The sequence below is a fragment of the Bos mutus genome, chromosome 7 (assembly GCF_027580195.1).
Source record: "Bos mutus isolate GX-2022 chromosome 7, NWIPB_WYAK_1.1, whole genome shotgun sequence".
NCBI classification, from domain to species: Eukaryota; Metazoa; Chordata; class Mammalia; order Artiodactyla; family Bovidae; genus Bos; species Bos mutus.
The window spans coordinates 52,669,985-52,697,021 of NC_091623.1; the positions used below are offsets into that span (position 1 = coordinate 52,669,985).

General features: G+C 49.1%; 2 protein-coding genes across 6 annotated transcripts; one reads left to right on the forward strand and one right to left on the reverse strand.

The window, feature by feature from the left end:
* Window positions 1–3,409: 3,409 nt before the first annotated feature.
* SYCE2 (synaptonemal complex central element protein 2) lies at window positions 3,410–21,084 on the forward strand. 4 transcript variants are annotated; one of them, XM_070373577.1, is made up of 5 exons: window positions 3,410–3,482; window positions 4,119–4,234; window positions 17,124–17,334; window positions 18,545–18,733; window positions 20,100–21,084. In XM_070373577.1, the coding sequence occupies exons 1-5, from the start codon at window positions 3,468–3,470 to the stop codon at window positions 20,145–20,147; spliced, it is 579 nt and encodes a 192-aa protein (XP_070229678.1). In that variant the 5' UTR covers window positions 3,410–3,467; the 3' UTR covers window positions 20,148–21,084. The 4 variants fall into 4 exon arrangements, with proteins under 4 accessions (XP_070229678.1, XP_070229679.1, XP_005900642.2 ...); XM_070373578.1 differs by having other exon boundaries at window positions 17,127–17,334; XM_005900580.3 differs by having other exon boundaries at window positions 17,160–17,334.
* Window positions 19,311–26,203, reverse strand: GCDH (glutaryl-CoA dehydrogenase). Of its 2 annotated transcripts, none has more exons than XM_005900531.3 (12): window positions 26,046–26,203; window positions 25,830–25,959; window positions 25,704–25,739; window positions 25,251–25,394; window positions 25,012–25,074; window positions 24,533–24,703; window positions 23,657–23,786; window positions 23,355–23,571; window positions 22,451–22,554; window positions 22,046–22,171; window positions 21,606–21,766; window positions 19,311–19,854 (listed from the first exon to the last, which is right to left on the reverse strand). In XM_005900531.3, exons 2-12 carry the CDS (start codon window positions 25,918–25,920, stop codon window positions 19,781–19,783), a joined length of 1,317 nt encoding a protein of 438 aa, XP_005900593.1. In that variant the 5' UTR covers window positions 25,921–25,959; window positions 26,046–26,203; the 3' UTR covers window positions 19,311–19,780. The 2 variants fall into 2 exon arrangements, with proteins under 2 accessions (XP_005900593.1, XP_070229658.1); XM_070373557.1 differs by having other exon boundaries at window positions 25,683–25,739.
* Between the last annotated feature and the right edge of the window lie 834 nt (window positions 26,204–27,037).

The following is a 27,037-nucleotide window of genomic DNA, read 5'->3' on the forward strand; positions in this document are numbered from 1 at the left end:
TCTGGTGCCTTTCCTTAGGGGTAAAAGGTGCTGGAGCCCTGGGTGTAAGACATGATGGGTTGGAGGTCTTGGATCCTGGGGACCTCCTTGGCCAGCCTGAGCCATATCCCCACCAGGGAAGACTGGCTCCATCAGGCATTCATCAGTTTACTTCCTGGTGCCAGGTCTCTTCTAGGTGAAGGGGATAGAAACCCTTACCCCTGTGGAAGGGGTGAGTCCAGGGTGGTGGTGGGGCCCTGGGAACCAGGATTCCCACTGATTGGGAGTCAAGCATTGGTGGGATGGGGTGGATAGCCTTATTTATTTACTTTAGGCTGTGCTGGGTCTTTATTGTGGCCTGAGGGTTTAGTTGTCCCAGGGCATGTAGGATCCCTGACCGGGGATTGAACCTAGGTCCCCTGCATTGGAAGGCAGGTTCTTAACCACTAGACCACAAGGGAAGTCCCAAGCTGAGCCTTTAAAACTGCTTTTTGTTGTTGTTGTTAAAGAGCAGTTTAGTTTCAGGTTCATAGCAAAATTAAGTGACAGGTACAGAGATTTCTCAAACCCCCTGCGTTGATGGCATCGTAATCACCCACGGTCCATAGTTTACATTTCGGTTGACTCCCCATGTTGTATGTGGCTTTGGATAAATGTATGCTGACATGTGGGCTTCCCTGGTGGCTTATTGGTAAAGAATCCATTTTCTTGCCAATGCAGGAATGCAGGTTCGATCCTTGGGTCAGGAAGAGCCCCTGGAGGAGGAAATGGCAACCCACTCCAGTATTCTTGCCTGGAGAAATCTCCTCCAGAGGAGCCTTGTGGGCTACAGTCCAAAGGGTCACAGTCAGACATGATAGCGACTGAGCACAAACGCATGATGACCTGTATTATGATATCCTAATGTTTCATAAATTTCACTTCCCTAAAAGTCCCCTGTGTTACACGAATTCATCCCTTTGTCCTCCCCCTAAAAAGCTACTCTTAAAAAAAAAAATCTCATAAGGATTTCACATGAGCCCAGAATAGAAACATGAGTGAATAGGATAAAGTTCCATGAGCCTACCGCTCACACTGACTAGTGAGCACACCTGTTTCTGTGAAAATATTTCAAAGCAAACCCCAGGAATTCCCTGGTGGTGCAGTGGTTAAGACTTCAAGCTTCCAGTGCAGGGGGTGCAGGTTAGATCCCTAGTTAGGGAACTAAGACCCGATGTGCCACTAGGCCTGGAAATCCCAGCAATCTTGTCACCCACCCCAGAGCAGCGCATTTTGGGAAACATGGACAGCTTTTATGTAACCATGAGGTCACTTTTATGCCCAGTGCAGTTAGCAGTCAGCTGGGTTCTTTTTGGTCTCAGGGCCTGTGGATACCAATCTTACAAGGGCTCCTCACTCACATCTTTTATTTCAAAGAAAATAATCCAGTCATACAGAAAAATACTTCTTCATTCAATAAAGGTGCATCTCTTTTAAGTGCCAGCAGTGGGTAAAGTTGTTCCAGGTCCCTGCCTTTTAAGAGCTGACACTGTGTTATCTGTGGATGAAGAGAGAAATACCGAAACGGAGGGAAGAGTAGAAGCCATGTAAAAAGTAAAGGTTAGTGAGGATGAAACATTTATAATACAAAGCATAATAAACACCCAAGAATCCACCCCTAGTTCTTTTGAATCTGAACAGATATTTGCACTGGATCTTTCACTTAGATCTCTGTGACTAATGTTTTGAAGACCCTTAGGAGCTTGTTCTAGTTTCTTTTGCCCCCCGCCCCACTAAGATTGCCCCCTCCTGAATCTGGTATTTATCAGTCTCTTGTGCTTTTAAACTTTTGCTATTTACATGTTACTTTAACAAGACATGGTTTCATTTTGCATGTTTTCAAAAAAGTTACACAAACTGCACCATAAAAATCATCCTGCACCTTCTGTGTTGCCTTTGTTTTGTTTTCTTAATTTTTGGCCGCATGCAGGATGTTAGTTCCCCAACCAGGGGTCAAACCCATGTCCCCTGAAGTGGAAGCTCGGAATCTCAGCCACCAGACCACCAGGGAAGTCCCTGTGTTGCCTTTGTCTTGATTTGGTCCTTGTGTTTGTGTGCACATGTGTGTGCATGTTTAGAAGTTAAGTCTGAGATTTTTCTCCTTAGATAATCCTGCAATCTTCAAATCTGATGCTGCAGGAAGATACAACATGTAGCTCTGCTACAAGATACTAATGTTAGCTACTGTTCATTAAACTCTGAATGTGTTCCAGATGTTTACCCCTGAAACCCTTACAAATAGTCTCATGTTTTAGATTTTTTCACCTTGGTAATAGACAAAGATGAGTTCTGTGAGTGAGTGGCAGTTTAATGATCACCCCTGTTATTGGTAAGAGACAGCCCAGATTCAAACCCCTAGGGCTTTCCAGAACATAGGTGTAAAGGGGGTGTGCTCTAGTGTGTGGCCAGGGACAGAGCCCTGAACAGAAGGGCTGAGTATGTGTGTGTGTTTGGGAGTTGGGGGCGGGGGGGCGGGTGGATTCCAGTTGTCTTCCCCTCGTGGACACTGTGACATAAATACAGAAATGGAGGGAGGGGTAGAAGCCATGTAAAAAGTAAAAACAAGTGAGGGTGAAGCATATATGATACAAAGCATAAGAAACACCCATCTCTCCAATCAGGACAAAGTCCCAAACCTTGACCTTGACTCAGCCCAGCCCCTACCAAACTCTTCATCCTTCACCCACTGCTTCCGCCAATCCTTGCTCTCCCCACCAGACCCGACTGCTCCTCAAACACACTGAGCTTGCTCAGACCTCCGGGCCTTTGCACACACCGTTTCAAATCGTCTGTCCCCCTCCCGCCGCCCCCTTTATTTTTTCTGCCTTACTGAGTTCCAAGAGGTCTTTGTAGACACTGGATACAAGTTCTTAAATATTTTCTCCTCGTGTGCCAATTATGACTACTGTTGTCACTATTCATTATTGTTATTACTATCATTGAAGGGTATGGGCTCAACTCTGTAAGGGCCAGCGACGCCATTTCAAGGAGCTTCTGGTTTTGGAGCGCAGATAACTGATTCAAGGTGGTAATTACATCAGCTTTTTTCAGTAAGGGCAGTAGGTCGTAATCAAATGACAGCAAAAGTCAGACTTTTTTATTGGCAAGATTTCTTTGGCCTGAGCAGATGAAAAATGAACTGAAACATACGAATGAACACATGGTGCAAGGTATTCCGCCGCTCACCTTGTGCCCTGGTGCCGCCTCACACATGCGCACACGCGAGCACAGAACCCACCGGATCCTCCCGGCTATGCGGGCTGCGCGCGCAGCGCCTGGACAGCCCAACCGACACTCAACGGCCGCTCCTGCCGCGCTGCGCGCGCAAGTTCGCTAAAAGAGGCAGGGCCCAAGGTTCGCGCCGCTACGCATGCGTGGGGGCGGAGCGTTCCGGGGGCGGAGCCAGCGTGTGCGCAGAGGGCACGAACGAGAAGGCGGGAAAAGACGGAATGGAGCGACAGGGAGTACGCTGCACTTGTTTCCTTCGCGCCGGCGGCGGGCTGACAGGCAGGGAACGGCAGCGATCTTGGGCTTCCCCGACGAACCCGAGACCGGCCGCTTGTCTCCTGCCATCCAGGCCGCTCCTCGCCCGGCTGGGCCCCGATTTCCTGACTGACCTCCCGGGCTCTGACTAACCGACTGTATGACTGACTCGCTGACAGCCCTGGCCAGAAGGACCTACTTCCACCCATGGCGCGTGGCAGGAGTAGGGTAGAGAAAGACTCAGACACCCACGCACCGCACCCGTTTCTCTTCTTTTTCTCCTACTTCTCTCTCCTCGAAGGACTCGAGCCGACTTACACACCAATTAGGAGCCCAGGCACCCTAGCACCCCAGCAGGAGACCCAGGCCTCACCCCGTCCCCTCCAGGTCTCCCCACCTCAGTCCTCCTGTGCTCCAGGCACAGGGTCCCCCCCGTCCACGCCCCCGTCCTCGTGGTGCCCATCCCAGCCCCGCCCATCTCTCCTGCAGGTCCACAGCATGCCGCAGCAGCACCCAGAGGTGCTCAGGGTTGAAGGGGAGGGAGGAGGGGGACCTGACCACTTCCTGCCCTCCCTCCCTCCCTCCTTTGACCTCTCAAGCGCTAGCTGTGCTCACAGGTGGACATGCCCCACGTAGAGTTCAAGGACCAGGAGCCACAGCTGCTGGGGGAGAACCAGGAACAGCAACAGGGTGAGGAGACCCGCGATGAGGAGGCTTGTCAAGGGCCAGCTAGGTGAGGAAGAACCCGATCCATCGGACCCAAACAGACCCTTGAGTCCCTCATTTACCCTTTTCTTCTTCCAGACCCTACCATTGTCTGCTCTTGGTGTATTTGTTGCACATACTCGTCCACAATACTCGCCTGGGATGGAAACACTGGAGACACAGTGATGCCAAAATCTTGGCTCTCTGTGCACTGATGCTGAACAGAAATACAAAGAGTTATGGAGGAGAAATTTCTTTGCCAAAGAGGAAACACAGTAGATTAGCACCTCAAGAACTCTGCCCCGCCCCCTCCTGGGGGAAGGTCTTATAGACAGGGTTCATGGTCAGGGTAGGTAATAAGGATCAATGTAATGACAGGCTTGCATTGTTCTGAGGGGGTGATGGTGAGGGAAGTAGAGTCAGCATCAACCTTCAAGTCCAGCTGGTCTGGGGTCTACCAGTTTGTGGGCAGCCTACCATCATTAATCATCAGCTTCTTCTACCTGGAAGGGGTGTCAGTATCTGCAGAAATAGCTCAAAGATATTGTGTATATCCCCTGGTGGGGAAATAGGACTTTGCCCCAAGGCTACTTTTGACTGTTTCTCCCAGGTCTCCCATCCCTTCCTTTCCCTAACAACTGTTTGAATCAGCCCATTGGAACTCAGGGAAGCATGGAGGCTGAGTGAATGTTGTTTCCTGTAATCAAAGAAACAGGGGCCACAGAAAGGTCTTAAGCCCAGGAGCCCCACAGGGCCATACAGGGTATCAATAGCATTGAGCTGACATTTTAGGATAAAGTCTATAAACTCAGGAATATATGGCAGTCAGGGGATGCTGAGTGTTCTGGGGGAAAAAATAGGGAGAGTGTGGCAGATGGCCAGTTTAGATTAGAGGCTCAGGGAAGGCTTCATGGGGAGATGATACGAGAACCATGAGGGTAGGGAGGACTACATTCCAGGCCAAGAAACAGCAGCTGCAAAGGCCCCAAGGGAGGATTGTGCTGCAGCAAGCATGGGTAAGAGGGAAATAATAAGAGATAGTTAAACAGGTGATGGGACTTTGGGTGATAGTTACCCATGAAAAGATATGGAATTAGAGGAGCGACAGGAATTGACTACTGCAGGGTGAGGCGTTTTTTTTTTTTGGCGAGGGGGAATGGGCTGTGGCATGTGGGATCTTAGTTCCCTGACCAGGGATGGGACCTGTGCCCCCTACAATGGAAGCATGGAGTCTTAACCACTGGACCACCAGGGAAGTTCCAGGATTATTGTTAATAAAGTTTTATTAGGACAGGGCTGCTTCTCCAGAAGCAACCCAGACCATATGGCCTGCAAAGTGGAAGTGTTCCTATCTGGCCCTTTTTTGAAGTGTAGTCCACTGGGCTTCTCTTGTAGCTCAATCAGTAAAGAATCTGCCTGCAGTCCAGGAGACCTGGGGCCTGGGGTTCGATTCCTGGGTCAGGAAGATCCCTGGAGAAGGAAATGGCAACCCACTCCATTTTTGCTTGGAGAATCCCATGGATAGAGGAGCCTGGCAGGCTACAGTCCATGGGATCACCAGAGTTGGACATAGTGACTAAACCACCATAGTCCATTGGACTAAAGTTTTAAAAGGCTTCCTCTGGCTGCTGAGTAGAGAATAGATTATCAAAGGCTGGATTGAAAGCAGGGAGGCCAGTGATAAGGCAACTGGAATAATTTAGGTGCAAAATGAGTGTGACTTGACCTAGGGTAGATCCATGGAGGTGATGAGAAGTAGTCAAATTTTGGCTAGATTTAAGAAGATAAAACTAACAGAAATTGTGATGTTGGAGCAAGAAAAAGAGCAGTGTTGCAGATTACTTTAAAAAGACATTCTTGTCTTGCACATTTATTCACCAGATATTTATCACGAGTCTTCTTTACCCAAACCCTGTTTTAGATGCTGAGGATACAATAGTGAACAAATCAGAATTCCTACTCTCTTGGAGCTGACTTCTTTTCACCTATTGAACGACATCTTGGTTGCTTTTAAGTTTCAGCAATTATGCTTCCAAGTTTTATCAATTTAGTTGTTTATGTAGTTACAGTAAACATTTGTGTGCAGGTTTTGTGTAGATGTAAATTTTCACCTCCTTTGGGTAAATACCAAGGAGCACAATTGCTAGATCATACGCTAAGAATATTTTTAGTTTTGAAAGAAACTGCCAAAATGTCTTCCAAAGTGGCTGAACCATTTTGCATTCCTGTTTTCAATGAATGAGTGTTCCTGTTGTTCTAGGTCCTCACCAGCATTTGGTGTTGTCGGTGTTTTAGGTTTCCCCCATTCTAATGGTGGTATCATTGTTATGTTGATTTGAAACTTCATTATGAAGTATGAAGTTAAACATCTTTCCATATGCTTATTTGACATCTGCACAACTTTTGGTATGGTGTCCAGATCTTTGACTGTTTTTAAATTGGATGTTTCTTTTCTTTTTTTTTTTTTTGGATTATTTGTTTATTGCTGAGTTTCATGAGTTCTTTGAATATTTTGGATGTCAGGCCTTTATCAGATTTGCAGGTTTGTTTTTTTTTTTAAGTCTTTTGTTTTGTCTTTAAAAAATTATTAATTATTTATTTACTTAGGTTATGCTGGGTCATATTTGCTCTGCGGGCTTTTCTCTAGTTGTGGTGCCCAGGCTTCTCATTGCGGTGACTTCTCTTGTTGTGGAGCATGGCTTGAGGGCGCGCAGACTTCAGTAGTTGCAGCATGTGGGCTCAGTAGTTGTGGTGTACAGGCTTAGTTGCCCCAAGGCATGTGGAATCTTCCCAGCCCAGGGATCAAACCTATGTCTCCTGCACTGGCAGGCAATTCTTTACCACTGAGCCACCAGGGAAGCACCAGGTTTGTGTTCTTTAAAGATTTGCCCCAGTCTGTGACAGGTCTTTTCATTCTCTTAATGGTGTCTTTTACAGAGTACAAGTATTAAATTTTAATGAAGTCCAATTTACCAATTCTTTGTTTTGATATTGTGTCTAAGAAGTCACCACCAACCCCAAAGTCACTTATATTTTCCCCTATGATGTCTTATAGGAGTTTTATAGTTTTGTGTTTTACATTTCAGTTCAGTTCAGTCACTCAGTAGTGTCTGACTCTTTGTGACCCCGTGGACTGCAGCATGCCAGGCTTTCCTGTCCATCACCAACTCCCGGAGCTTGCTCAAACTCATGTCCATCCAGTCGGTGATGCCATCCAACCATCTCATCCTCTGTCGTCCCCTTCTCCTCCCACCTTCAGTCGTTCCCAGCATCAGGGTCTTTTCAAATGAGTCAGTTCTTCGCATCAGGTGGCCAAAGTATTGGAGTTTCAGCTTCAACATCAGTCCTTCCAATGAATATTCAGGACTGATTTCCTTTAGGATGGATTGGTTGGATCTCCTTGCAGTCCAAGGGACCCTCAAGAGTCTTCTCCAACACCACAGTTCAAAAGCATCAATTCTTCTGTGTTCAGCTTTCTTTATAGCCCAACTCTCACATCCATACATGACTACTGGAAAAACCATAACTTTGACTAGATGGAACTTTGTTGGCAAAGTAATATCTCTGCTTTTGAATGTGCTGTCTAGGTTGGTCATAGCTTTTCTTCCAAGGAGCAAGTGTCTTTTAATTTCATGGCTGCAATCACCATCTGCAGTGATTTTGGAGCCCCAAAAAAATAAAGTCTGTCACTGTTTCCATTGTTTCCCCATTTGCCATGAAGTGATGGGACCAGATGCCATGATCTTAGTTTCCTGAATGTTGAGTTTTAAGTCAACTTTTTCACTCTCCTCTTTCACTTTCATCAAGAGACTCTTTAGTTCTTCTTCACTTTCTGCCATAGTTTTACATTTAGGGCTATATCTGTTTTGAGAAAATTTTTGTTAAAGGTGCAAGATCTGTGTCTAACTTCACTTTTTTTGCATGTGGATGTCTAATTGTTACAACTCCATTTGTTGAAAAGATGCTCCTCTCTCTGCTGAATTTTGTTTGTTCCTTTGTCAAAGATAAGTTGACTACATGTGTGTGGGTCTATTTCTGGGCTCTAGTCTGTTCCACTGGTCTATTTTATATTCTTTCACTGGTATCACATCAAGTAGCATCAGTCCTCCCAATTTCATTCTTCTTCAATATTGTGTTGACTATGTTGGGTCTATTGCCAAGCTGACCTTCTAAAAGTCATGACCAACCTAGACAGCATATTAAAAGAAGCAAAACTATGACCAACCTAGACAGCATATTAAAAAGAGACATCACCTTGCTGACAAAGATCTGTGTAGTCAGAGCTATAGTTTTTCCTGTAGTCACGTATGGATGTGAGAGTTGGACCATAAAGAAGGCTGAACACCGAAGAATTGATGCTTTCAAACTGTGGTGCTGGAGAAGACTCTTGAGAGTCCCTTGGACGGAAAGGAGATCAAACTAGTCAGTCCTAAAGGAAATCAACCCTGAATATTTATTGGAAGGACTGATGCTGGAGCTGAAGCTCCAGTACTTTGGCCACCTGATGTGAAGAACTGACTCATTGGAAAAGACCCTGATGCTGGGAAAGATTGAAGGCAAGAGGAGAAGGGGATAACAGAGGATGAGATGGTTGGATGGCATCACCAACTCAATGAACATGAGCTTGAGCAAGCTCAGGGAGTTGGTGATGAACAGGGAAGCCTGGCATGCTGCAGTCCATGAGGTTGCAGAGTTGGACACGACTGAGCAACTGAACTGAACTTTCTAAAAGATAATTTTTTTTAATGTCATTTCAATTGGTGGCAAGTGCTGTAAAGAAACAAAACCGAGGAGCAACTAGAGTGACAGGGAGTTTGGAATAGTTGATCTCTAAGGAGGTCACATAAGGAGGAGCCAGCCAGGAGGTGTCCAGAGGCCCATACATTCCAAGCAGAGGGAGCTGCAAGTCTCTGAGGTAGGGACAGGGAAGGCCAGTGTGTCAGGCTTCGTGATTGGTGGTAGTGATACCCTGGTTACATTGGACAGACAGGCTCATACATTCTCAGTGCTTCCATCTGATGAAAAAGGCATTTATTGAACAAGCACTGACACGAAAGAGGTCAGGTTGCTGGGAAAACGTATCCTCTGTAATCATGCATGTGTGTGCTCATTCAGTCATGTCTGACTCTGCGACCCCATGGACTGTAGCCTGTAGACAGGCTCCTCTGTCCATGGGATTCTCCAGGCAGTTATACTGGAGTGGGTTGCCATGTTCTTCTCCAAGAGATTTTCCTGAAACATGGATTGAACCTGCATCTCTTATGTCTCCTGTATTGGCAGGCGGGTTCTTTACCACTAGTGCCACCTGGCAAGCCCATGTCCTTCCTAGTCCCTGGCAACAATTCTACTTTCTGTCTCTACAATTTGCCTCTGCTGGATATTTGATATAAATGAAATCATACAATTGTGTGATCCTTTGTGACTGGCTTCTTTCACCGAGCATAATGTCTTCAGGATTCATCCATGTTGTAACATGTATCAGAACTTCATTCCTCTATATAGCTGAATAATATTCTAAACTATGGATGTACCACATTTTATTTATCCACTCATCAGCTGTTGGAAATTTAGATTGTTTCTGTTCTTTGGTTCTTGTGAATAAGGCTGCTGTGAACATCCGTGTATAAGTTTTTGTTTCTGTTAGGTAGATACCAAGGCGGGGAATGGCTGAAATCAGAGAAGTGACATGCTCAGGTTCCTGTTATAAAAAGACACCAGCTGTTCTGTGAAGAATGGGTGGGAGGGGGTGGGAGTGGACCTGGGAGATAGGTGGGAGGCTTCTGCAGGATGTCTAGCGGGGCAGATGGAGAGAAGATTGGCGGGGTGGGGTGGGGGCGATTCATTTATTGAGGCATGAGAAAAGGGATGAGCTGACGAGGTCTCCCAGCTGCGGTGTGCTAGAGCCTGGAGCTCGCTCCTACCAGCAGGAGCCAGTTCTACACATCTCTTCCCAGCCTGGCATTTAGTGACTTCATGTTGGTAGCTTGAAATTGGCTATAGTGGGAGTCTGTGCACCATGAAAGTTGAATACTACAAATCAAGGTTTCCCCTGCCACCTCCTCCTCTACTCCCTAGAGAGCCAGTTGCTAAATGCTTACCAGCACAGAAAGGGCTGCCCGCTTTCTGGCTCGAGGTGGTTTGGTTTCCAACTGGCAGAGGCATGAGTTGCATTCTGCCCTTGCTGAGTTTGAGGTGGCCAGAGACATACACAATCTTAGAATCAGGATTGCTGGGAGAAATATCAATAACCTCAGATATGCAGATGATACCACCCTTGTGGCAGAAGGCAAAGAAGAACTAAAGACCCTCTTGATGAAAGTGAAAGAGGAGAGTCAAAAAGTTGGTTTAAAACTCAACATTCAGAAAACTAAGGTCATGGTATCCAGTCCCATCAGTTCATGACAAATAGATGGAGAATCAATAGAAACAGTGAGAGACTTTATCTTTTTGGGCTCCAAGATCATTGTTGATGGTGACTGCAGCCATGAAATTAAGACACTGCTCCTTGGAAGAAAAGCTATGACCAACCTAGACAGCATATTAAAAAGCAGAGACATTACTTTGCCAACAAAGGTCCATCTAGTCAAAGTTAATGGTTTTACAAGTAGTCATGTGTGGATGTGAGAGTTGAACTATAAAGAAAGCTGAGCACAGAAGAATTGATGCTTTTGAACTGTGGTGTTGGAGAAGATTCTTGAGAGTCCCTTGGACTGCAAGGAGATCCAACCAGTCCATCCTAAAGGAAATCAGTCCTGAATATTCATTGGAAAGACTGATGCTGAAGCTGAAACTCCAATACTTTGGCCACCTGATGCGAAGAACTGACTCATTTGAAAAGACCCTGATGCTGGGAACGACTGAAGGTGGGAGGAGAAGGGGACGACAGAGGATGAGATGGTTGGATGGCATCACCGACTGGATGGACATGAGTTTGAGCAAGCTCCGGGAGTTGGTGATGGACAGGGAGGCCTGGTGCGCTGCAGTCCGTAGGGTCACAGAGTCCGACACGACTGAGCGACTGAACTGAACTGAGAGACACACGCATGAATAAGTCCAGGACAGGGTTGGACTTTCTGACCGAGCACTCAGGATGGGTGGGGCCGGGGGCCAGAGAGATGGCGCTGTGGGAGTCACTGTTTCCGTGAAGGAGCTCACCTGGGAATAGAATGAGGCTCAGGACAGGGCCGCTGAGGACTGTAGGCAGAAAGCCAGCTTCGTCTTGCCTCCCAGAGGCCTCAGTTGTAAAACAGAGCACAGTGTGGAACGGTTTCCAAGTGTGTGCTATTTATTGGAGACCAGAAAAAAAGAGAACTAAAGTAGTTTGTTTGATGACACCTTCCTGCAAATAGTATGTTTAGACGGTGATCTAAGTGGTGAGGAGACACAGACAATTGCAAATCATTGAGACTTTGAGGAGTTCTAAAAGAGCTTTGGGTTGAGAAACATGGATTAGAACCAACGTAAGGGCCAGTTAACAGATCCCTCAGCAGACTGTCAGTGACATGATTAAAATGTGAACACATTTCACGAGAGATGAGCAGAGGGTGAAAGGAGTGGGCTCTGCAGCTTCAATCAAACCTTCCCCTTTCCTGGCTGTACTTCAGCAAAACATCATTTTGCCAAGGCGCCAGAGATGCTGTTGTGTTCCTCCTTGAATGTTTGATTAGCTCACCTCCCCTCCTGGGACCACCGCCTGCGGTGGTCGTAAGTGGCTGGCGAATTGTTTACTTGTGTATCTGTTAGAGGCCCGAGGAGGGAGGGCCCCCACCAGCGGGGGGCTCTGGCTCTCACGCCTGCCAATCACAGCTTTACCTGGAGCGAACAGATGGTCTCTCTGCTTAGACCCATTTCCTCCGCCGTTCCTGGGCCTCCTGCCAGCGTGGGCCCTGCTCGGAAACTAGGTCCTAATCCTCAAAGCTGAATTAGGAACTCCTTAGGACAGACCATCATAGATGAGCGTAGGGATGTGTTCACAACCCCCACCCCTGCCCCCCACTGCCCCACCCTGAGCGCAGGCAGCCTGCTCTGTTGGGCCCACTTCCAGTCCCTGGCCTCCATCCAGGGTTGGGCAACAGAAGCAGGCCTGAACCAGGGAAGCCAGTGGAGAGGACACGGTGTGTTTTGTTTATTAAAGTTAATTGGTGAATGCAGGCCCAGAGAAGCCTGTGATTCATTAGCGTCCTGATTAATATGCAGCTGCTGAGTATTAAGAAAGATGAAATGTAAAGGAATAAAACCCCAAAGGGGAGGTTGGGGAAAATCAAGATGCTCTCTGCAGACATCTGATGCAGGCCTTTGTCCCACCACGGAATTTGAATGAGCCGATTTCAAGTGATTTTTCACCATTTGTGTAGCTGCCACGGAGACGGGTTCCAGCTTCATCCCTTGAGCCTGAGAAAGGAGCGACTTTGAACAGTTAGCAGCTCAAGCAGGTTGTGAGCAATGACACAAAAAAGAAACACCTGGTTCTCTCATTGATTTTAATTTCAGAGCCCTTATACAGTGGGGACAACAAAGCAACTGCGGGTACAAAGTGCCTTACGAGCAAGAATGTTACATCCATCTCAGATGGTAATTCTTTCCTTTAGGTGTTCAGGAAACAGTGGTGATGCCTCTGGAATGAATACAATGCACTCTCTGCCCAGAGTGCATAGGGCGCCTGGAGGGAATTGAGCATACAAACTGGCAGTGTTGTGATTAGTAAGCGATGGTGAGAGGGGTGCTCTGAATGCTGTATCATGAAGTTGACAGAAAAGAAAAGTCATTTCAGGCAAAGGCTAATGGATTTGGTGAAATTGTGGAAGGTTCCAAATTGCTGGGAGTGGAGGGTGAAAAGAGAAGATGGAGGCCTTTCCACAGCTCTGGAAAGCCTTGTGTGCTGTACTAGGGAATTTACTTGATCCTGCAGCTGGTGTGGGGGGGGGGGTGTCTTGTAGGCTGTGGAGCAGAAGTGGGATTTCTGATTGTGGTTCAAAGGGCCCTAAGGCCCAGGTAGGAACAGTAGGTATGAAATGAAAGGTTTTTGTGACAGGATTCTTTTTAAATTAGTTTATTTTAGGTTGTGTTGGGTCTTTGTTGCTTCACGCAGGCCTTCTCTAGTTGTGGAGAGCAGAGGCTACTCTTCATGTGCTTGGCCTTCTCCTGTGTTGGAGCTTGGGCTTTAGGTGAGCGGATTCAGTAGTTGTGGCCCTTGGGGCTTTGTTGCCCCAGGGCAGGAGAGATCTTTCAGGGATCAAACCCTTGTCCCCTGCATTGGCAGGCAGATTCTTAGGCACTGGAGCACCAGGCTAGTCTGATATTGTGATGGGATTTGTTTCTGTTGGGTTTGTTTTTTTTTAATTTTTCATTTTTAAGAAATTTTATGTATTTATTTATGGCTGCACTGGGTCTTCGGTGCTTCATGCAGGCTTTCTCTAGTTGCAGTGAGCAAGGGCTACTGTTGGTGTGGAGCTGTGGCTTCTCTTGTTGTGAATCACAGGCTCTAGGGTATGTGGGCTTCAGTAGTCGAGGCGCAGGAGCTTAGTTGCCCCCCCGGCATGTGAGATCTTCCAGAACCAGGGGTCGAGTTCATGTCCCCTGCATTGGCAGATTCTTAACCATCTGACCACCAGAGAAGTCTGATATTGTGAGGGGATTTGGAAGGACAGAGAGAAGCCAGGCTCCAGGGTGGCTGCCAAGTTTCTGGCTTGGGTACCAGGTGACTTTTGGTGTTCTTCAATGACAGGAGGAGGGTGGACAACTTTGAGTTGGTGTGCAAATTTAGAGAAGTTTGAAATGCCTCTGGAACAGCCAAGTGGAGAGGGCCTAGGGGTAGTCAGGTACCTTACTGGGAGCTCAGAGAAGAGGCCTGGGTTGGGGGTAAGTTTGGGAAACATGGGAGCGTGGATGGTAATGAAAGCCCTTCCTAATCACTCATTCATTTATTCGATGCACTATTACTGTTCTTCCCATGAGAGGCAGGTCAAGAGGACAGCACAACCTTTTTTTACAGGAATGCCCAGGGAGCCTTTAGTTGGTCTTTGTTTTCTATCAATAAGGTTTTGCTATAAAATATCTGCCTTGATCAGAGGCACACCTTCTCGGGTGTGCCTGAACACAGAGCATCTGTGACAGATGCTCTGAACACAAGCGTCTGGCTCTGCAGGCAGATGAACTTGCATGCGCTGTGTAATGCCAGAACAGGGAGGACTAGATCAGTGTCCTTCATTCACTCGTTTGTTAACAGTGGAGGACTCAAAATGTGCTGGATCCTGGGAATGCAGAGATAAATGGGGAGATAAGAGCGGCATCAGAGATAAGCGCACAGTGGTAGAGATAGGCACGGGGTCACAGGCAGCGCTTCAAAAGAGGCATCAGGGGCTTCCCTGGTACCTCAGTGGTTAAGAATCTGCCTGCCAGTGCAGGGGACACGGGTTCAATCCCTGGTCCAGGAAGATCCCACATGTCAGGGAACAACTCAGCCCATGTGCCACAACTACTGAGCCCACATACCGCAAGTGTTGAAGCCCGAGTGCCTAGAGCTTGTGTTCTGCAATAAGAGAAGCCACCACAATGGGAAACCCACACACCACAACTAGAGAGTAGCCCCTGCTCATTGCAACTAGAGAAAGTACGTGCAGCAGCAAAGAGCACAGTCAAAAATAAAAAAATTTTAAAAACAAACGAGGTAGTAGCCTAGGCTAGGTCTCACTGTCAGAGAGCAAGTGCAAAGGCCCAAGGACAAAAAGCCCATCTGGTAAGGAGAACATGAGATCCAGGACACAGCCAGGGGACACAGTCTCAGGCCTGAGGACTTCTGTGTCAGTGAGAGCCTGGCCACCCTGGCTGTCATGCACTCAAGTTTCCCTGTGGTTGTATCCTGAGCCAGAAGAAAGAGCTCAAGCAGTTGGAGAAAAGCCAAGAAAAATATTTGTGTGGAGGAAGCATCCAAAAATGACGATGTGTTTTTCTCAGTAGCTGTGCCTGGCTTGCAGTCATGGCTTTATGGTTGTGTGTGAACTGGTGTGTGGAAGAGCTGCTGTGTTGGCACCTCCGAGCCTCAGCCATTCAGAGCTGGAAGCACCTCAGGGTGAGGAGGAAGACGAGAACTTCGGAGGAAATGGCCCAGGCTGGGGGTCAGGCCAGCTGGGTGCCACACCCAGCTCTGCACAGATTAGGGATCCTGAGAAAGTGACACAGTCGTGCTGAGCCTGTGTCCTCAGCTATGAGGTAAAGACAATGGGGACAGACCCCAGAGTGTGGTTGTGAAGGTGCAGCAAGATGAAGCGGGTACCTTAGCATGGTGCAGGGCAGATAAAACAAAAAAAATAGCCACACACACAAAAAAATCATCTTATCTTAAACCCTTTATCTTTCTTTAAAAAAAAGATTTATTTATTTTTTGGCCGTGGTGGGTCTTCATTGCTGCATGAAGGCTTTCTCTAGTTGCAGTGAGTAGGGGCTACTCTCTAGTTGTGGTGTGTGGGTTTCCCATTGCAGTGGCTTCTTTTGTAGCAGAGCACCGGCTCTAGGGTGCACGGGCCTCCATAGTTGCAGCTCTTGGACTCTAGAGCACAGGCTCAATAGTTGTGGCCCTCAGGCTTAGTTGTTTGACAACATATGTAATCAAACTGGTGTTCCCCAGCATTGCCAAACTGATTCTTAATTACTGGGCCACCGGGGAAGCCCTTTAAACATTTTATCTTAATTTAAAACACCAGTGGATCTGTTGATCAGATCACTTTTTTTTTTTGCATAAACCTCATTCATATGCATTACCCACAATTTCCACTTTTGTGTTTTTATTTCTTTTACCGTCTTTTCTTTTAACTGTGCCAGGTCTTAGTTGTGGCTCTCAGGATCTTTCGTTGCAGCATGTGGGATCTATCAATAGTTCCCTGACCAGGTATCAAACCCAGCAATGCGCATTGGGAGCACCGAGTCTTAAACACTGGGCCACCAGGAAAGTCCCCCACTTTGGTTTTTCTAAAGCAGAGCAAAAACTTACAGGCCTTGACAAAGCGGTCTGTATGCAAAATACTTCTAAATTTTTCTGCTCTTGGCCCTGATACATCATTGTTTGCCCACACTTGATTTAATAGTTGTATTTTATCAGGTTCACCTTTGTTCATTCTATTTAGCTTTTTTTCACCATTTCACTAACTATGCATTTAGTCGAATTGCATAATATTAGTCACATGTACAGTACTAGTACTGCTTCCTAAGCGGCACTAGTGGTGAAGAACCCGCCTGCCAATGCAAGAGACATAGAGACATGAGTTGGATCCCTGGGTCAGGGAGATCCTCTAGAGGAGGGCATGGCAACCCACCCCAGTATTCTTGCCTGGAGAATCCCATTGACAGAGGAGCCTGGCAGGCTACAGTCCATGGGTCGCAAAGAGTCAGACATGACTGAAGTGACTTAGCACACACAGTGTGGAACAAACTCTTCTGGGGGTATTTTTTTTTTAATGTTTTTATTAAATTATTTTTGGCTACACTGGGTCTTGGTTGCTGTGCACAGGCTTTCTCTAATTGTGGAGAGGGAGGGCTACTTTCTAGCTGTGGTTCAAGGACTTCTTATCATGGTAGCTTCTCCTGTTGCAGAGCTCAGGCTCTAGTGTGTGTGGGCTTCAGTCATCGTGTGCATGAGCTCTGGAGCCCAGGCTCAGTAGTTGTGGTGCACAGACTTAGTTGCTCCACAGAACGTGGAATCCTCTCAGAGCAGGGATTGAACCCGTGTCCCCCCTGCATTGGCAGGCTGACTCTTAAGCTGTCCCTTCCCCTCAGGGGCAGGGTGGGGGAGGGGTGTGAATGAAATAAACAAGTGTCAACAACAGAAAACACCAGGCACAGGTTCTCCTCCCACCACAGAGCTAATTCAGATCAGCCACTCTCAGGAAAGTTTGGTGCTGATCTCAAGTTTCCTATACTTTCAGAAGTCAGGTTTCTAGCCCCTCTGTCGCCACCTCCAGTGCCAACCGCCAGCTGATGATGCTGGAAGGAAAGTCAGGACCCTACTTTTCCTCTCTGGACTCGAGCATCGACATGCTGAAGAAGAGGGCCCAGGAGCTGATCGAAAACATCAACGAGAGCAGACAGAAGGACCATGCCCTCATGACCAACTTCAGAGACAGCCTCAAGATCAAGGTGACTGATTCCCCCCACATACTGCAGAAGCCCAGGGAAAGGGAGGAGGTGTTCCTTATGTGAAACATAAAGGGGGAGGCAATGAACTGCTGTTACGTTCCCCACATGTTCTAGACAGTCTGCGTATGGCACCTGATTTCACCCTTAGAGCAATCCTGCAGAGAAGAGCTTGGACCATATTGCAGACGGGCAAAGTAAGGTTTGGAAATGATTTGCCTGAGTGAGAGAGCCAGGATGAGAAGCCAAGATACACCTGTATCACAGACTAGCCCCTTACCTTCATGCTGGGCTAATGGCTGTGGCAGGAGGGGACTGAGGCATAACCTGAGTTATCACACCCACTTGTCCTCCCGAAGTCACATGATTTGGGAAAGTGAAAGTCCCTGAACATGCCTGGGGCTTATGTCTAACAAAACCTAATATTATGTTCAGGTCTGTTATTAATAGTTGTCCCCGATGCTTCTTCAGAATGTGTCCTATAAGTCAGACAACTTGTGAATTCCACACATCATCTCTCAATGACAGGCTGACTTCCTCCCTCAGCCGCATTCCTACCTACCTGGTACATAGCAAATTTAGAGAAAAATATAACATAGCAGAAAAAAAAAGATAAAAATATTCAGATGATACCATAACCCAGAGGCCACTTTGTTGCATGTTTTCCTCTAGTCTCTGTTCTAGATACTTTCCTCCTAACCTGACTGAGCTTATATACATAATTTTGCACCTTTCTTTTTAAAAAGAAAAATGATCTGGGATAAGGTTACACTAATACATATATATAAGTAATATATAATTATATATTACATAATTATATATGTATAATGTAATATAACTATATAATTATATATAAAGTATATAATTATATAGTTATAATCACAAATATATAATTATAGATTATATAATTATATATGTAATATATAATAATATAATACATATATGTAAAGTCACATTCTTCTACTTTGTTTGACCTAAACTTTTACTGTCTCTTGAATCATGTTTTTAATCACTCTTTGAAGATGCATCAAGTTGAAATTATTTCTCATAAAAAAAAGAAAAATTTAACATAGGCCTTTTCACTGCCAGTCACCAGAGTTGTTTTTACCACTTTTATAAGATAAACTGCAGAAATCTTAAAGAGCCAGTCAGAAAAAATGTCTCTTGACGCCTCTTGTTTGATTTTCTAAGATCACCTCTTATTCCTTCAAAGGTTTCAGACCTGACAGAGAAGCTCGAGGAGAGGATGTATCAGATTTATAATCACCACAACAAGATCATCCAGGAAAAGCTCCAAGAGTTCACCCAAAAGATGGCAAAGATCAGTCACCTGGAAACAGAGCTCAAACAAGTATGCCACACCGTGGAGACTGTGTACAAAGACCTTTGTGTCCAGCCTGAGGTATGAGAGTTGTAGGGGCTAAGATGAAAGTAAATGTCAGCAGGGACTTCCCCTGGCTGTCCAATGGTTAAGACTCCATGATCCCAATGCAGGGGGCACGGGTTCAGTCCCTGGTGGGGGAACTAAGATCCCACATGCCATGAGGTATGACCAGAAAAAAAAAACATTTTTTTTAAAGTAAATATCAACAGAGAGCGAGGATTTTAGCATCACCAGGCTCTAAACCCCACAGGAGCCACTGTCTGCAAAGGCCCCGGTGCTCTGGCCACCCTACGCATGGCCCCATGCGCCTGTATGTGGTGTGTCCGAACTAAGAAGCCGGACTGTTATTTCCTACACTGTGTGTCCGCTCTGTGGTGGGTGACAAAAAGGACAAAGTCCCCTTTGCCCTCAGCCCCGAGCCCTGGCAGTGCCCACCTGGGTTTATTTATTACAGCCAAGCCCAAGACTCCAACATGGCCCAGATCACTTCTGGGCTGGGGAAATCCCTGCTGGGTCCCAGCGTGCTTCACAGCCCTTTCACGTGTTCCTTTTTCCTGTTACTGGTTACCAGAAAATGTGATCCAACACGGTGGGGTCAGACATGCACACTCTTTTATTATCCTCTCTCTTTACCCCTCATTCTGCTCCAGCGTCCAGCATAAGGCACTTGCCCCCAGATGGGAGGGTCAGAGGGTGCAGAGTGAATGTTGCCGTGTGGATGGAGCAGTTCACTTAGACACTGGTGGGTCTCACAAGTTGCTTCCATGTCACTCTCCTCCCCACTCCCTGCTCCCCTGTCGAGGAGCCTCTGTTCCAAGGCAGGTAGAGTCCATGCCTGTTCACGGTCAAAACTGGATTGAGACACTCAGTACAGAAAGTCCCATCTTCTCTTTAAGGAACACATTTGAATGACTTCAAAAGGGAAATTTTGATATTTAAAAATCAGTGTCTCTCACTTCCCACCAGAAGAACTGGCTCCATCTGCCACCTCTCCAACTAAGCTCCAAGCCCTGTGTCTCCCTGGAGAGGGGTTTGGTGCCATCTGGGCTCCCAGGTGAAGTGGGTTCACTTGCCGGCCACGAACGCCTGGATCCCTGTGATAGCCCTTCCAAGGATCAGAGCATGGATGTCATGAGTACCTGGACAAATAAATGCAGAGTCAGTTTGCAGTCTTAACAGCTCGCGATTTCCCTTTATTTTTCTTTAAATTTTGCTTATTTATTTTGGATGTGCCACATGGCATGTGGGATCTTAGTTCCCCAACCAGGGATCTTAATTCCCTGACTGTGTCCCTTGCAGTGGAAGTGCAGAGTCCTAACCACTGGCCCACCAGGGAAATCCCCCACAAATTGCTTTTAAAGTCAATCTTCATGTCCCCCCACAGGCTACTACTCTGGAAGAAGAACAGATTCACAAAGATGGCGAATGCTGATAGCTACCAGGAGAGTCACTCTTAGTGACAGCCACCAAGGAAGGCCACCGTTTGGGCCATGCTGAGAAAATTGTTTTTCAGAGTTCTGCAATGCTTCTTTGGCAAAAACAAGCAAACAAAACCCAACCGATGCTCTTTGTGCCAGGCCTCAAAGCACAGCAAGTCCAGCCCCCACCATGGGCCCAGCTTTGGTACTCTCCCAGATTCACCCCACCCCAACCCCACAGTTGATTAAATGTTTGATTTTCAACCCAGCCATGCTTTCTTCCCGCAGAGGTGGAAAGAGCTAATGAGCTCTGCGGGAAATGGATCAGGCCCTTTCTTACCCGCAGGAGGGACAGGAAAGCAAACATCAGACAATTAATTGCCTGTCCCAGCTGATCCCTGCCCCCCTCATCCTGGAGCCACTGCCCCAAGCCACACATCCCACATCCCACCCCACATCCACAAAGGCAACACTCTACAGCCCTCCTGTTCTCATCTGTTCTTCCTTAGCTTCCCAAGGCAGAAACCAGAGATTATGCCCTCCCTTTTACGGAGCAAAATAATTCTCTTTTCTTCCTAAAGTGCAAATCTGATCCCGCCCCTCCCCTGCATAAAACCACCTGGAGGTCCCCTCAGCTTGTCCTCAGGGTCCCTGTCATGCCTGTAGAATCCCCGCCCCCTCCCCTTTGCCGTCTGGAATGCCCCACCCAGACAGCACTGGACGCTACTTCCATCTCTGCCCAGGGAACTACACCTCCCTCAAGGCTTCTTATGGTTCCACTTTCTCCCTCAGAGACTGAGTCCTGTTAAAGCTCCCTCTAGTCTGCATGGCTCACACTAGAATTACATATCTCTCTTCTTTTTTTCATCCACACCTTGGCTTGTGGGATCTTTGTTCCCCAGCCAAGGACTAAATTCAGGCCACTGCAGTGGACGCGCCAAGTCCTAACCACGGGGCCATCAGGGAAGTCCCCGCACCTTTTTTCTTTTTAATTATCTTTTTCTATGTCTGTCTTCCTACGAGGCAAGGGGTTCTGGGCCCACGGGAGTCATAACCAGTTACCAGGTGCAGACACCACAGCCTGCCAGTGATTTACCGTTTTTCTTTTTCTCACGTAAAATGGAGTGCTGATTCCTGTGTGTAGCTGCACACTCACCTCCTTGAATTCGCCAGCCCACTGGGTGTTGTGCCCCCATCTGGGGATGCCCGAGGAAGCCGTAAGAGGGCTTGGGAACATCCCTCCTTGAGCATGACGGGGGAAAGGACTGGGAGTGTGGACTTCCATGGTCCCCCTGTGGGCCACTCCAGATGCAGGACCGAGGAGGGGACTTGCCCACATCATGCTGCCAACTGGTGCCAGACAGCTGACAGCAGGAGCTGAGCCTGCTGCCCCTGCCCCTCCTTGCTGTCCCCTTCCCCAGATGTGAGGCCACTGTGAACCCCCCCACACACCCCAGGAGTCCAGCCCCCACCTTCATAGGTGTTCACAGACTCCAGGTTCATGACATGCCGGATCACGTGATACTCATCAGAAATCCCATTCCCCCCAAGCATGTCTCGGGCCTGGCGAGCAATGTCCAGGGCCTTCCCACAGTTATTCCTCTTCAGCAAAGAGACCATTTCCGGGGCGGCCCTGGAAACAGCACAGACGTCACAAACACTGGGTTACAAAGAGCTGACCCTGCTCTGGGCACCCAGGCATCCCTACCCCCAGGCAAAGCCAGCCGGGAGGAGGGTTACATCACAGCAGCGGACATGGCTCCCGGTGAGAGAGAGGTAGGCAGGGCGGGGTCCCCAGGGGCCACCAGGCAGGAAGGTCCTCTCTCCAAGGCCCAACCACCACCATGCCTGGAAGGGGCACCAGGTCCTCCTGCCATAGCTGCCTGCCCCTTCCCACACACAGAGCCCCTACTTGTCTTGATCCTTCAAGCGGCCGAGCTGCAGGCAGGCATGGAGGCCCAACGTGATCTCGGTGAGCATGTCCGCCAGCTTTTTCTGAATCAGTTGGTTCTTGGCCAGTGGGACACCAAACTGGATCCTATGCAGGCAAGGTCAAGGCAAATCTTACAGAGGAGGGCACTCCCCAGACCTATCCCAGGGCCTTTCCAGGCTGCCCCAGAGTGAGCTGTGTCCCCACTCAGCTCACTCTGGCCCTGCTGCTGACTGAGCCCCTCACTGCTCAGAAGGACTTCCTCAGCCAATTCACAGAGCAGGGAACTTAGGTCTGGTGGCTGGGTGCCAAGGGTGGAGGGGTAAGTGATGGAGACCAAGCCTCCCGCCCCATACCCCTGGGAGTTGGCATGTAGCCCCCACACACCTGTCCAGAGTGTACTGCCGGGCCGTGTGCAAACAGAACTCAGCAGCTCCAAGCACACCCCATGTGATGCCATAGCGGGCATTGTTTAGGCAGCCGAAGGGACCCTGTAGGGTTGAGACAGGGCCTCAGCCCCACCAAGAGATGAGAGAACCTGTAGAGAACTATTAAGTGCCCCCTCCCCAGACACCCCTGATATGCAGTCAGTGTAAACCAGGGAGACTCAGGACAACTGTTGAAGTCACACATGGCTTTGGCATCAGAGCCAACAATGCACATAGGGTTTTGCTTCTTGCCTACTCACTCTTGGTTTTCATAGAGTTCTCCCCAGTCCAAGATCTGGACGGGAGGCTCAGATCTAGGGTCTGAGGTAAGGAGACAGGAAGATGCACATGCAAGCAGAATTAAGTTGGTTCAGGCCTCTATGTGTCCCAGGCCAAGCCAGCTTGAGTGAGATGGTCACCAAAATGGGGCGGTTTTGGGTTTCCCTTGTGGCTCAGTGGTAAAGAATCCACCTGCCAATGCAGGAGATACAGGTTTGCTCTCTGGTCCAGGAAGATCCCACATGCCACAGAGCAACAAGCCAGTGCGCAACTATTGAACCTGTGCTCTAGAACCTGGGCACCTCAACTACAGAAGCTTACACACCACAACTAGAGAGTAGCCCCTGCTCACTGCAATTAGACAAAAGTCCATGCAGCAAGGAACATCCAGCACAGCTAAAAATTAAAAAGGAGAGGGGGGCAGTTTCAGCACACATCAGTGAGCCAGGCAGAGCCTCTCCAAGTCACTACTGTTTGGCTCCATGGGTATCTCTTCCCCAGCTGGGTCCCTAGCAAGGGGCCTGCCCAAGAAAAGAGAAGCAGCAGGTGACTTGCTATCAGTTCCCAAGGTGGCTGCTGCTTACCGCCAGACCAGACACCCCGGGCAGCACATTCTCCTCTGGCACCTCCACATCATCCATAATAATCATCCCTGTGGATGATGCCCGCAGAGAGAACTTGCCCTCAATCCTGGGGGTTGAGAGGCCCCGCATCCCCTTCTCCAGCAGGAAGCCCCGAATGCAGCTATCCTCACACCGAGCCCATACTATCAGCAAGTCGGCCACAGGCGAGTTGGTGATCCTGGAGGCGGGACAGGCAGTGAGGGCTCTGGCCATCACCCACTGCCCCTGCCCACCTGCCTGAAGACCCCAGGCTCCCGCCTCACCAGGTCTTGGACCCATTGAGGATGTAGCTCCTGCTGGATGGGTTGTGGCGGGCTCTGGTCTCCATGCCACTAGGGTCACTCCCGTGGTTGGGCTCCGTGAGCCCAAAGCAGCCCAGCAGCTCCCCCTTGGCTGCAGACATGAGATGAGATCATGAGGCTGCCGGTCACCCATCCAATCCCTCTACTGAAAACTGCGGGCCTTTCCACTGAGCCAGGCCAAGACAGACCTGGCCCTGCCCTCACGGCACTCCCAGGTGGTGGGGGGAACAGATATTTCACCCAGGTCATAGTCACAATGCCATAATGGGGGGAGGTCCAAACAGGAGTCGGGAAGGGGTTGGCTAAACTGTCTTGAAGGGCACTGAAAAGGAGTTAAGCAGGAAGAGGTATGCAGAAGAGCAGTCCTGGCAGTGAGACCAGGATGTGCAAAAGTCCAGGGGCACAACTGAGAATTCCAAGCTGCTGAGTCCAACTGCAAAGGAGCAGTCAAGCGAGTAGTCAGAGACGAGCTGGAAAGGTCAGCAGAGGTCTGCCCACATGGGGTCTTGTGGATCCCGTTGGGAAGTTAAGACTTTAAACTTTTAAACTCTAAACTTTTAAAGTTTAAAGTTAGACTTTAAACTTTGGGCTGCAATGGGGAGCAGAGAAAAGCAAATCACAGGGGATATAATGGTGGTGAGAAAGGGGCAGAGTCAAGAGAGACCTAGGAGAATCAGATTTGGGGTGGGGTCCACGGTCTGGCAGGGGGCCTGAGGGGCCATTGGCAATACCCTTAGAGGTGAGAACACAAGGCAGGCCTGAGGGACAGCCCTGGTCCTGAGTTTCAGATCACTGGGACTATCTTCTGTCCACCAGGCTCCCCAGGCGGCTACTCACCCAGCCGGGGCAGGTACTTCTGCTTCTGCTCCTCGCTGCCATACGCATAGATAGGGTACATGACAAGGGAAGACTGGACACTCATTGCTGACCTGTAGCCGCTGTCCACTCGCTCCAGCTCTCGGGCTAGGAGCCCATAGGCCACCGATGAGACTCCAGCACAACTATACCCTGGGGTGGGGGGTGGAATGGGCCAGGGTTGGGTGGGGAGGGAGAGAGAAATAGAACAATGTGGAACAAAGCCCTGCGCACTTGAGACCAGTGATTCCTGTTGCCCAAGAGACAGAGCCCCATAGGAGCACCCAAGGAGAGGGCACCAAGCTGGCTCTAGCTTGAGGGTTTATTAATTTCATCCCCACAGCTGCTTCAGAGACATAACAGCCTCTCTTTGCAGACTGGGAAACTAGGCTCAGGGAAAGAAAGGGGCTTTTCAAGACACAGTGGAGGGCTGCAGAGTATGGAGAGAAATGTGTCCTTACCTTGGATGGTGGGGCCCAGCATACCGAGCTCCCCCATCTCTGAGACGATCTCCCGGTGAAAAACTGCAAAGGGATAGATGCCCCAACTTCAGGCCCAGCCTTGGCCCTCTGGAGCACTAGCCCAGAGCCAGAGGTGCTCTAAAGCCCAGCCAGAGCAGGCAGAGCTGGTGTGCATGATGGAGGGTGCAGGTTCAGGTGGCAGTGGGAGCTCCAGAGTGCCCAACCGCCTGCCTGAGCACCTTCGTTGCGATTGGCCAGCAGGATGCGGGGCATGAGGCGCTCCTGGCAGTAGGTGCGGAAGGTGTCCCTGATGAGGATCTCATCTGCTGTCAGCTGCTCCTCCAGCAACAGTGGGTCCCTCCAGTCAAACTCAGGCCGCGAAGCTGGGCGGGGTTGGAGGAAGTGGGACTCTACTCAGCCCTGTCCACCCGACCACCACGCCCTCCTCTCCCCCAGAATCCTCAGCCCCACCCCTCAACCCTCAACTAATGTCGGCTGCAGACAGGACTGGCAAAGTGGTCTTTCTGGGGAAACTCACTGCCTCAGCGCCTCTGGCCCTGGCCACGGCCCTGCCTCCCCGCCTGGGCAGACCCCGGATTCTGGGACAGAACCCATCGGGGACAGACAGACAGTTGGACGAGGGGACTGTTGGATGAGGGGCGCAGACGCACGGCGCAACCAGGGGTCCTTACGCTTGGCCGATCGACTCTGGGTCTTCTCGCCTTTCTCTGCAAACATAGGACGGGAAAAATTACCCCGAAAAAGCTCCCGAGCCTCAAGTTTCTCCCTCCCCATTCCATCCCAGGTCCAGCACTAACCGGTCTGCGCTGTCGCCGAGCTCCATGAACGAAAGACTCGTAGGCCGGGTCCGCGGTTCAGTAGCTGCGCGTAGACGCCTCTCAGGGCCATGTGGGCAGCGAGCGGGCAAACAGAACAATTACAGCCGACCTGGAGAATTGGAGGCGTCTGAGCAGAGCGGCTCCCACCAAGTGCCCTGGCCCTTTGCACCCTTCGCCCCTCTCGCGAATCCTCACCTGGAGCCTCCGGGTTCACTGCACAGGCCACAGCGCCATAGAACGAGACTTTTGACCTCCGGTGGGGATGGGCGGGGCAGAGGCTAAATGGGGCTTGTCATTGGTTCGTCCTAGGACCCTGCTCTTTCACGGCTCTGCCTTTTAAAGGGGCTACGGCAGCCTTGCAGGTGGAAGCGGCGCGCCTAGCGGAGATATCTTAACCCCCTTTAAGGAGCGGAAGCACCGGTAAGGGGGGGGTGCTGAAGGCGAGCCGGTCAATCCGATTGGCCCGCTGTATTTCTGCTCTGATTGGCCCTATGAGGGGCTCGGCCCGCTCTTGGTTGGTCAGTTGTAGGGGGCGAGTGCAGAGAGATTCTGGAGTTAAAACAGGCAGCTGAGGCTCGAGAAAATGAGTACTAGAAATCACGAGCCCAGATCTCGAGGTCTCCTTTAATGGGGTTCTGTGAGAGGAGGTGGGCTCAGGTGGAAGATCTCAGCCCAAATTGTCTGCCAGTTTGTCCCAGGAAGCTTGCTAACCAAGTTACTGTATGTGCGTGCGTGCTAAGTCGCTTCAGTTGTATCCGACTCTATAAGACCCTATGGACTGTAGCCCGCCAGGCTTCTTTGTCCATGGGGATTCTCCAGGCAAGAATATTGGAGTGGGTTGCTATGCCCTCCTCCAGGGAATCTTCTCAACCCAGGGATCGAATCCGCGTCTCTTTGACTCCTGCATTGGCAGCTTGGTTCTTTACCACTAGCGCCACCTGGGAAGCCCTACTATATGGGATTTCCTATGCTTTGTGATTCTGTGTGGTTGACTGAGCCTATGTGACTATGTATCTGTATGTGAGTGGAGCTGACTGTTTCTGTGACATTGTGGGGCTGTTGACTATGGGCAGTTGTGTGTCTAACTGTCTGTGACTGTTTCTGTGTGGCTGAATGTCTTTGTGGTTTCTTGTCTAATTGTAAGCTTGTGTAATAGTATTCTGTGTAATCACGTGTCTGTGTGGTAC